The 11,017-nt window shown below is 37.5% G+C and overlaps 1 protein-coding gene across 1 annotated transcript; it reads left to right on the top strand.

The window, feature by feature from the left end:
* The first annotated feature begins 8,809 nt into the window (after nucleotides 1-8,809).
* On the top strand, nucleotides 8,810-10,622 carry LOC111882708 (uncharacterized). The gene is made up of 2 exons (XM_023879072.3): nucleotides 8,810-9,179; nucleotides 10,156-10,622. The coding sequence occupies exons 1-2, from the start codon at nucleotides 8,962-8,964 to the stop codon at nucleotides 10,427-10,429; spliced, it is 492 nt and encodes a 163-aa protein (XP_023734840.1). The 5' UTR covers nucleotides 8,810-8,961; the 3' UTR covers nucleotides 10,430-10,622.
* The last annotated feature ends 395 nt before the right edge of the window (nucleotides 10,623-11,017 follow it).

Raw genomic sequence — 11,017 nt, 5'->3', positions numbered from 1 at the left:
GACGGTATCTGGGGAATAAGCATCGGCTAACTCTGTGCCAGCAGCCGCGATAATACAGAGGATGCAAGCGTTATTCCAAAATTTTTGGCGTAAAGCATCTTTAGGTGGCTTTTTAAGTCCGCGGTCAAATCGCAGGGATAAACTCTGGACAGACGGTGGAAACTACCAAGCTGGAGTATGGTAGGAGTAGAGGGAATTTCCGGTGGAGCGGTGTAATGCATAGACATCGGAAAGAACACCAACGGCAAAAGCACTCTGCTGGGCCGGCACTGACACTGAGAGACGAAAGCTTGGGGAGCGAACGGGATTAGATACCCCAGTAGTCCTAGCCGTAAACGATGGATACTAGGCGATGTGTGTATCGACCCGTGCAATGTTGTAGCTAACACGTTAAGTATCCCGCCTATGGAGTACGTTTGCAAGAATTAAACTCAAAGGAATTAATGGGGGCCCGCATAAGCGGTGAAGCATGTGGTTTAATTTGATGCAAAGCGAAGAACCTTTCCAGGGCTTGACATGTTGTGAATCCTCTTGAAAGAGAGGGGTGCCTTCGGGAACGCGAACACAAGTGGTGCATGACTGTCGTCAACTCGTGCCGTAAGGTTGGGTTAAGCCCGACAACGAGCGCAACCCGCATGTTTAGTTATCATCATTGAGTTTGGATGTAACGACCAAAAAATTCCAACCAATTTAAATTTTTCAAAAACAACCCGATTCCATTAAATTACTACAAAAAGGTTTTCAATACAAATCATTTAGAGTATTCCCAGAATCACATTACGACAAAAACATGAGGAGTGGTACGATCACGCCTTTGCCTTGCCACGGTCTCCTGAAGTACCTGAAAAACATAAAACCACAACTGTAAGCCCGAAAGCTAAGTGAGATATCCCCAAAATATCAACCACATATACCATACACGCATATCATGCCATAACATATCCAATCACAGAACAACCATGCACCTTGGGTCTACTGTGTGACTGGTCCGCCGCACCGGCCAACAGTCCATCTGGTCCACCCTCCAAGTTTATCCGTATACCTAGAGTTTGTAGTGTGATTGGTCCGCCCGCACCGGGCCTTCAATTCACCTGGTCCACTCTCTGAGTCTACAGTATGACTGGTCCGCCCGCACCGGGCCTTCAGTCGGCCTGGTCCACTCTCCGAGCCTCGGCACGTCTGGTCCGCCCTCTTGGGGCCTACAGCCTATCCGGACCGTCTGTTGGGCCTTCGGGACAACCGGTCCGCCCTGGGTATCTTGGCCTACAGCACAAAGCAGGACCCGCCTCAACCCAACTCCAGTCCAAACAACCATGTGAACATAAACATACAGTCATATAACAATTAACAGTCAACAAGCCGATCAAGTAGATCACATAACATATCATCGCCCTAACTAGGATACCGACCTAACCGGTCACTTAGCATAGCAACACCCTATAGAACAGGATACCGACCTCAACCAGGTCTCTAACATATACCATCCTAACTACCAGGATGCAAACATATCAAAGCAGTCACATAACAACAAATACCCGGATCTCAATCCGATAAAGGGCCGGCCTTGGTGCCGTAGACCCTGTTGATATAGTGATGATAACTCACCTTGAAACTGTCGGCTGAAAAGATAAGATCCCGCTGCTCCAAACTTCGACACGAACTCCTCCACTGAACAACACCAAAGCACTGAACTCAATAATTACTAAAATACCCCTGGAAGACAACTGGTCAACCCTTGGTCAAAGTCAAAGTCAACCCCTGACTGACTCTACTCGCCGAGTCAACCCGATGACTCGCCGCCGAGTCCCCATGCCCAACATTTCCTTCAATCCGCGACCCAACTCGCCGAGTCACCCCGAGACTTGCCGAGTTCAACAACTCTGAGTCCACTCGCACACAACTCACCGAGTCATCCCTCGACTCACCGATTCACGGCTCAACCAGAAAAGATTGGGACTCTTCGACAAGACTCGCCGAGTCCAAGAACAGACTCGTCGAGTCTAAGGCTATCTTCAACCTACTCGCCGAGTTGTTCTTCCAACTCGCCGAGTTCCAGGCCATCTTCATCCAACTCGCCGAGTTGTTCTTACAACTCGCCGAGTTCCAGCCTATCTTCAAGCAACTCGCCAAGTCTACCCATGTGACTCGCCGAGTACCATCGGGTCTGAATCCATACCGAGGCTTTCCAAGCCATGCAGATGATCCAAACCATAGATCTACCCTTCCTAAGGCCATCCATCACGTAAAGTGGCAAACTTTACGTGAATCCAAGGAGATCTAGGCATTTTCACTCTAGGGTTTGGGTTTGGGACAAGATAGCTCCATCAATCACTCAAAAACAGGGACTTTTATGCATTCTAACCCTTCTCCATTCCAGATCTGAGGTAGCAACCTTAGATCTAACCTCTAAACTCCAATACCCCAAAAGATATGATCTCTAACACCTCCAAAAATGATGAATCTAGATAATAGCAGCTCAAACAATGAAATAATACCTCAAAAGGAAGCCCTGAGAGAAGATTAATCTGAATCCTTGCAAAGCCCTTTGATCCAAGTCTCTTCTCCTTCAAGATTTCTTCAACAACCACTTCTCCAATCTCCAAATGCACTCTAATCCCTCACAATCACGTCTTAGGGCTATTTGGACTTCAATAGAGGGTAAAGAGACTAGGGAGAGGGTATAATGTTCTTTATATAGGGCTCATCCTCCGAATTTAGGGTTTTCTCCAATCAGCGCCTACTCGCCGAGTCCATCCGCTGACTCGCCGAGTCGGCCACTTAACACGCGACCAAAGTCGTGACCCTACTCGCCGAGTCCACCCATGGACTCACCGAGTTTCCCCTTCCTAATTTACTCTTTTAGCCCTTCAAATTTACTCTTGATATTCCGGGATGTTACATTGGAACCCTGAACATACTATCGGTGATAAGCCGGAGGAAGGTGAGGATAACACCAAGTCATCATGCCCTGGGCGACACACGTGCTCCAATGGCCGCTAAGATCTGTAATACTACAAAGATATTCTCAAAACTTTTTATAAATTTTTACCTAAAATTTTCTAAATCTCATATTAAATCTTAAAGTGCATAGTCGTTTCCCACTTGATATGATATATATTTACTTAAAAGTTGAGCGATCTTCAAAAAAAAAAAGTTTTGAGAATTTGGTGTCATATTTCAAAACTAATGCAAATTCCCCTAACATCCTATTTCAAACCACCTATAACTACTATATCTTCTCTATCTCTCGTCCATTTGTCATCTCTTAATTTCTGTAGTTGAGTAAGGCGAAGGCCATGGACGGCGACGACAACAACAACAATGGACATGGCGCTCGCTATGAGATTTATGCATATGAGATTTCGTTACGCGCGACAGCGTTTTGCATAACGCTACTAGCTACGCTGCTCACAAGTGTCGATAATGAGACATCCTCTTTCGAAGTCACCGTTCACTTTCGAAGTCACCGTTCACTGGTATGAACTTTCTTCTACTGTGTTCATTCATAATTCATTAAGACTATTCCTCTTTTGATGATTTCGCTATCAACATGGATCTATTTTGTTCTGAAATGTGAACTCATTTTCGATGAACTATGAAGTAAAACGTAGTTGAAAAGGTGTGGATCTGTAATCTGTATCATATATTCGTTTTAGGTCAAATACCTATCTAAAAACAAACTATATTATAATTACTTTAATAACGTCGTCGATCGAGAGAAATGTTGCCGCTCAGCCGATGTATCGGTCATGTTCCGGCCTTGAGCGCTTTAATCACGAGAGAGGCGGCGGAGGGATGACGGATACCTTAGCCAGACGATTAGATCTGAAAGGTATATAAGCTATCTGAAATCATTCGGTCCTTGGCGGTTTCCGTGGCGATGTCTTCCGATTAGGAGAGACCGAGTCGTCCAACCTTAGAAGCGAGTCAGCTAGCTAGTGAACTCGCTGGCTGCACGCCTGCACGGCGGACATAGACGTCAACGACGACTTCTGACAGATCAAACTTCGGCGGCAAGACGGTGGATAGTATGGATTTGGCAAGGCGACGGAGTGTGAATATAATATTCAGATCTTACCATATCTTTTATTGTTTTTTTTCTTATTATTTTTAATATATTAATAGCTACCATCATATTAAGTATTAACAAATTAATACTAACAAAAGAATAATTATTACGAATATTATGTTAATCGCTTGATCATTTAACTGTCAATTTTTGGCCTCGATTTTCATGATGATACAATGCTTAATTCCAACATGTATTATCTCTCATACTAAAAGGAATCAGAAATAAAAAATTTCTTTTGTATGTTTATTCCATTGACAATTAAAAAAGAAACAAAGTGTTGAATTTATGGTTTGTTGCATGAATTTATATATAACTTTTGTTCTTGTGCAGCTAGATGTTGAAGATATCAAATGCAATAGTATCCTTATACTTGGAAGGATTAGCAATACTCGCCCTGATATATCACATCAAAAAGGTCCGTACATAATTCCCAAGATTTTTGGTGTTGGACACTGTCGTGATGGCGATGCTGTTCTCCGCTGCTACTGTGTCTGCCCTGCCCTCGAATCCGATTACAGGCGTGTGGGAGTGGGACATCATTGGCTACCCGATACTCATGTCGTACCTTGGATCCCTTCTGGTGATATGGCTCATATATGTTTCATTTCAAAGCCACACTAAAAAATACTAGTTCATTACATACGCTGGAACAAATTAAGTACCATGCAAAATATTGAGGTTAGATTTTTGTTTCTTTTTTGTGTTTTTTTATCTTTAGATCATGTTTTCGAAGAAATTGAATCTGTTGAATAAATTTGAATATTACGGACTTGGAGATTGAATCGGTGCATGTATTTGTTTGAATGGCCATGGAAGGAAATTTTGGTTTTGTGTTTGGTTTGAAGATATGCATGTCTAATTAGATTAATGTAAGTTGTGTCAATTGACCTAAACAATTAATGTAAGTTGTGTCAATTGACCTAAACAATTATTTATTGAAGTTTTTATTATGGATAATAAAAAAAAGACCATATCATTTTAGGAGATACACAAAAATGACCCTAATGTTTGAGAAATAACTACCATTTAAAATATTTTTTCAGTCCCAAAATTATTGTCCACAACAGACAGACAAAAATCACACAGATTAAGAAAACATTAATTATTAACAGTTTTATTAAATAAATTGACAATTTTACCCCTTTATTTTATTTAATTTCATAATAGGTGAACTAATAATAAGATGTATTTTAGTAAAAAAAAATATTTATTTATAGGAGTAGGTTATTATTTTGAGACAAACCAAAAGGGAAACATGAATTATTAATATGGGAGATGATTTGTACACAACAATTTTTCTCTCTATACACAATAATTGATGCTTTAAAATGTTGTACTGTACAACTCTATAATGTATAAATTGTTGTGTATAACAAAAAACTGTTATGTATGAATCACTTCACTATTAATATGGGATGGAGGAAGGATATATTTAGATTTAGCATTTCGATAAAGGATATGTGCAGAAAAACACAACCAATTATGTAACATCCCAAAATCCAGGTAAAGCTATTATATCCTTCCATTTTGTCAAGTTGTCAAAAGTGGTCCCTTGAAAAAGTTCTTGTAGCAAATGAGTACGCTAGGCGTACTGGGGAGTACGTTGTGCGTACTCATGCGCTTAATTTGGACGCGGACTAGCTTGGGTAAGCTGGGCGTACCCAGGGTTACGCTGGGCGTAATGGGTCCAGACTCAAACCCTAATATTTTGGCTTGTGCACTATATAATGGATGCTAAGGCTCATTTCTCAGCCTCCATATCAGTGAGTGAAACCCTAAGAAAGCCTCCCATCGTCCTTAGCTTGAGAGTGAGTGTTTTGGAGCTAAAAGTGTCTTGGTGTGTTAGTGAAGAAGAAGGAGAGGAGCTTGTGGAGGCTAGAGCTTGAAGTGCAAGTTTGTATCTATGATCTACAGAGGAAGGAGCTGCATCTGGAGGTATAAAGTTCAAAACTTTCCTCTTCATTTTGGTTTGCTGTTGCATGGGCCATTCTAGGGTTAAAAGTCCCAAAGGTGGAGACTTTATGAGTGTAATGTGCTCCATGGACCTAGATCTGTCCCATTTCAGTGGTATTTGTGTTATAGATCCATAAAGTTTCCATCTTGGTCGTTGATATGAGGTTATGCTTGAGTATTGAGCTTTCTAGTGTTAGGAAATGGAATATTATGGGTGTTAGTGACTTGTCCAGCCATGAAAAGGCTTAAAGTTACCAACTTTATGGATTAAGAGGGTTGTAAATGGTCAGATCTAGAAGTTGGACGTGGGTCTTAACTGACTAAGACCCCAAAATGCTTAGAGTCTGAAACTGGGAGTTACGCGGGGCGTAATCCCAATACGCGCGACGTAAGGGGTCGCACACCCCGTTTTCTGTGAAGACATCGGGTACGCCTAGCGTAACCCGGGGAGTTGACTTTTGTTGACTTTTAGGGTTTAGTCAATTTTGGGTCTTAGGGCCATGAGAGGGGTAAAACGGTCTTTTACCCTTCTGAGAGTACTAAGAGAGGGAATAGCCTAGCCTTAAGGGATGTATTGATTTAGAGTGTTTATTTCATATGATTAGGCGGAGGCTAGATCGGATTTTACAGAGTTCGAGATTTTACCGAGTTACCCGAGGTGAGTCTTCTCACTATACCTTACCTAGAGTGGTAATTAGAGTGATGTGATAGAGTATTTGTATGTTTGTGCATGATGGGATTTCTATGTGTTTTGTGCTATGCATGTTACAGAGTTTGGACCGTAAGACCCACAGAGTTAGGGCCAGAGGGCCCACCAGAGTTATGGGACCGGAAGGTCCCACTGAGATACATTGACCAGAGGGTCAGACAGAGTTATAGCCTCGAGTGGCTAATATTAGTTGCATGTGGTATTTTGGGGAACTCATTAAGCAATTATGCTTACAGTGTTGTGTTATGTGTTTCAGGTACCAATGAGGATCGCGGAAAGGCGCCGGTTTGATCAATACACACTCGAGGAGCTTTTACATATTTTGATCTTGGGATGCGATGTTATGAATTGATTATGTGATACAATGATGTTTTTCTGACAATTATGAATGAAAATGTGTTTTTATAAATGTGAAAAATTATTTGAAAATTTGGGTGTTTCAAATTATATATATATATATATATATATATATATATATATATATATATATATATATATATATATATATATATATATATATATATATATATATATATATATATATATATATATATATATATATATATATATATATATATCAAGATTAAAGTATTTCCTCAATATTTGATTCTTTTTAAAAACGTGAAATAACTTAGAATTATAAAAAAAGTTAACATCTAATTAAATACCAAAAAGAAATACTATGAAAACGTTTCGATACGAATAGACAATGGATCCTCCAAGTGTATGAGAGTATAAATTTCACAAAACACGTTGTCACAGTTATATGACATCTGTTGTTGGTATACTTTTGGCTGTGTTTACTGCTACTACTAATATTATATCAGAGAAAGAACAAATTCACAAGAATGGTTAAATTTAAAGCTGAAAATAAAATCTGAGTGCAGTAACAATCATTTGACAGCATATAGCATTGTGCAGAAGAACAAATAAATGCATAATCATAATGGTTAAAATCCTGAAAAGCAAAGACATATCAAGATCTACAAGAGGTCAAGAATCATACGATATCATCTTATATAAATTAAGTTATTTACGCTTATATATTAAGTAACGTTGACACAACTCTCTTGCTGTATATTGTATACATTTGTAGATCACCCGAGTCCATCTCAACACTTCTTTAAATGGGAACAAATACTAACTAAAAATAAACCAAAAAGAGAAACTTATATATTTATCAACAACCTAATTCAATATAAAAAATCAATTTCTATTTTTCTCTTTTCCAACTCAACCAAATTTGTCATTTTATTAACATAACAATCTTAGCCAACATAGTATTATATAAAAAATAAACTAAAAGATATTGTCAATATTGTTGTCTATTTTGTTAGAACAAAATTATAGATTTTGATTATTTTTTTATTAAGATGAAATTTTAATTTATGACTATCAAGAAGATATGTAGAGAGTGGAGACGCAACCAATTACAACATGGGTTCCCAAAATTAAATAGCAGGGTTGTTTTTTTTTTTTTTTTTTTTAATTAAGAGTTCATGAATTATTATTATATAAGGTAACACACTTTATTTCAGGTATATAATTAGTTATTTATGTTTTTTATGATATATTACTATCAAAATTGTTTTTTTTATTTTTATGTAAAATAATATTGTAACCGGTTATTGTAAATTCAATCGTACATAAAAATAAAACCAAATTTATATAGTTTGGTGTCGTATTTCAAAATTAAACCAAGTTTCCTTAACCTCTTATATATGTTAAATCTATACCTTAGCAATCTACAAATTTTCAGAAAGGGTTGGTTTTTGCCAATTTTTTTTTTCTATTTTGATGTAAGAAAACTTAGGATTAATTGCATATAATAACAATATGTGGACTGATTTTATTTTAGGTGATTTATTTTTTATATAATATAGTAACATGTACAAACTGTAATTTTTTTATTTTAAGTAATATACTTTTATCTTCAACCCGTATATACTCTAAATTTCATTATTTGAAAACCAAAGAATGTTAACTAAAGGGTCAATACGATTTTTTTTTTTTTTTAAATCCACATATTACCAACCCAACACAAAATAATTTCCAAAATCTTAAAATCATTTATTATTAAAAAAAACTACAATTAATTATCATTTTATGTAAAAAGTATCCATCTAAATTAATCATATTTATCATCTAAATTGTTTTGTACGCATTCTAGGGGCACAAAAATTATTTACTTCAAATAAAACTGATCCAAAACGTTGAGGGTGTGCTCATGAATAACTGTATCCATCGGTTTGTTACACCTTTAACTACAAGACAAATTTCTACAGACACCTCTCTACTCGAATTGTTTTCTCTTTCAATTCCATCTATGGCGAAGCTGACCGACATGTCGTATGAAATTGCATTACGCGCCATTGCCTTCTGCTTCACTTTACTGGCTGCGGTGCTCGCAATCGCCGATCAGGAGTCCTCCGCCACTGCTAACTGGTAATAACTTCTACTGCGCGAGTTCATTACTATTTCTCTTTTGATGATTTCGCTATGAACATGAATCTATTTGGTTTTGAATTCATTGCCGATGAACTATGATTATATATATGAATATAAAACGTAGCTGAAAAGGTGAGGATTCGTGTAATTCTTCTTTAGGTCAAATCGCTAAAAGCAAAATATATTATAATTTCATTAACTCATCGATCGAGAGAAATGTCGCCGATGTGCTTGATGTTTTTCACCTTCTTACGATCACGTTCCGGCTAACTAGCTCCTTGACTCCTTGAGCGCTTTAATCACCAGAGCGGCGGTGGATTGGACAGCGGTCAGCGGACACCTTATATTTATAGCTTGATATTTAAGCTTGACTGCAACTCTGACCGGATCATTGTAGATCCAATCCTAGCGATGTCTTCTCCGATTCTTCGGAGGGAGACCGAGTCGTCCAATCATATGAACGACTAACAAGTGAACTCGTCGCATCGACCTCATCTCCGGTCACGCGGACATAGACGCCGACGACTTGTGACCGATTGAACTTCGGCGGCATGTTTGAAGAATCGAGAGAGACGACGGATACGGATTTAGCGAGGGAATTTGAATATTATATTCATATTTTATATTGTTTTCTTAATTTTTTTTAATAATATAATTGCTATAATCAACTTAACTAATTAAATATCTACAAAACGAAGATACGTTAATTTCCTGTATTAGAAATCGCTCGTTTAGTTGTCGAGTTTTGGCTTCAGTTTCATGGGGATGAATCGATGATGATACCAATTAGGAATTGGAAATGAGTAATTTCATTTCCGAGTTTATTATATATGGGTCTATTTACATTTGTATCAGTGGCATCATAAATATAAAATACTTAATCTATGACAAGATCATGAAATTAAGAATGAAATATTATTATTATTATTATTATTATTATTATTATCTTATCCGTTGTGAAATATTTTTGCAGGTTGTTGATGTTGGTTAATGGGATAGTATCTTCATACTTGGGTGCATCAATGATACACTTGGTGATACATGACGACAAAAAGGTGGATACCAAATTTGTAATTCTGGTTATTGACATCATAATGGGGGCACTGTTGTTCTGCTTTGCTCATTTGGCCGTTTATGCTGCGGGAGGAATCGTCAGCTACTCAATGGTAATCACCTTTCTTGGAGCTTATGTCTTTTTATGGCTTCCTCTGGCTTCAGTTATAAGCATCGCTAAAACATCCATTTGAAAATGCAACAAAACAAGTTTCAGATTTAAGGCTGCATTTTAATTGTGTTGGTATTTTTGATCTTTAAAGCATGTTTAGTTTGTGGAATGTTTTGACTTTTGAAACAAATTGGTATCTGTTAAAGACAATTGAATGTTAAGGAATTAGCATTTTGAGTAGTTTAAATCAATATATCACGTATTTTGTTGGATATTCTGTCCACTATTTCTCTATGATTTGATTTTGTTTGATGCCATTGTCATGTATATGTTATTGGTTAGTGTCTCAATATAAATTCTCTAGAGGATATTTATTTTTAAATATGTCGTCAACAACATGCCAAGGAGGAAAGTCAATAAAAATGAAGGTTTCTTAGGTGTACAATGCATTAAGGAAATTTGGTGTTGATATAAGAAAGGTTTAAGATGAATCAAGTCTTTTTAATAACTAATTAGTAAAGAAATATAAATTTCTTCTCATTATCTCTAATGTCAAGCCCACTTTGTCCATTTAGCTCTTTTTGATTATTAAATGATAGAAATGGTTTGATTATTTGGTGATCAGGTAACCATAGCCCATAGGGTTCGATCTTTCTTTACGACCACAATG

The sequence above is a fragment of the Lactuca sativa genome, chromosome 9, assembly GCF_002870075.4.
Source record: "Lactuca sativa cultivar Salinas chromosome 9, Lsat_Salinas_v11, whole genome shotgun sequence".
Classification (NCBI taxonomy): domain Eukaryota; kingdom Viridiplantae; phylum Streptophyta; class Magnoliopsida; order Asterales; family Asteraceae; genus Lactuca; species Lactuca sativa.
This window is presented reverse-complemented; position numbering and strand designations above follow the sequence as displayed.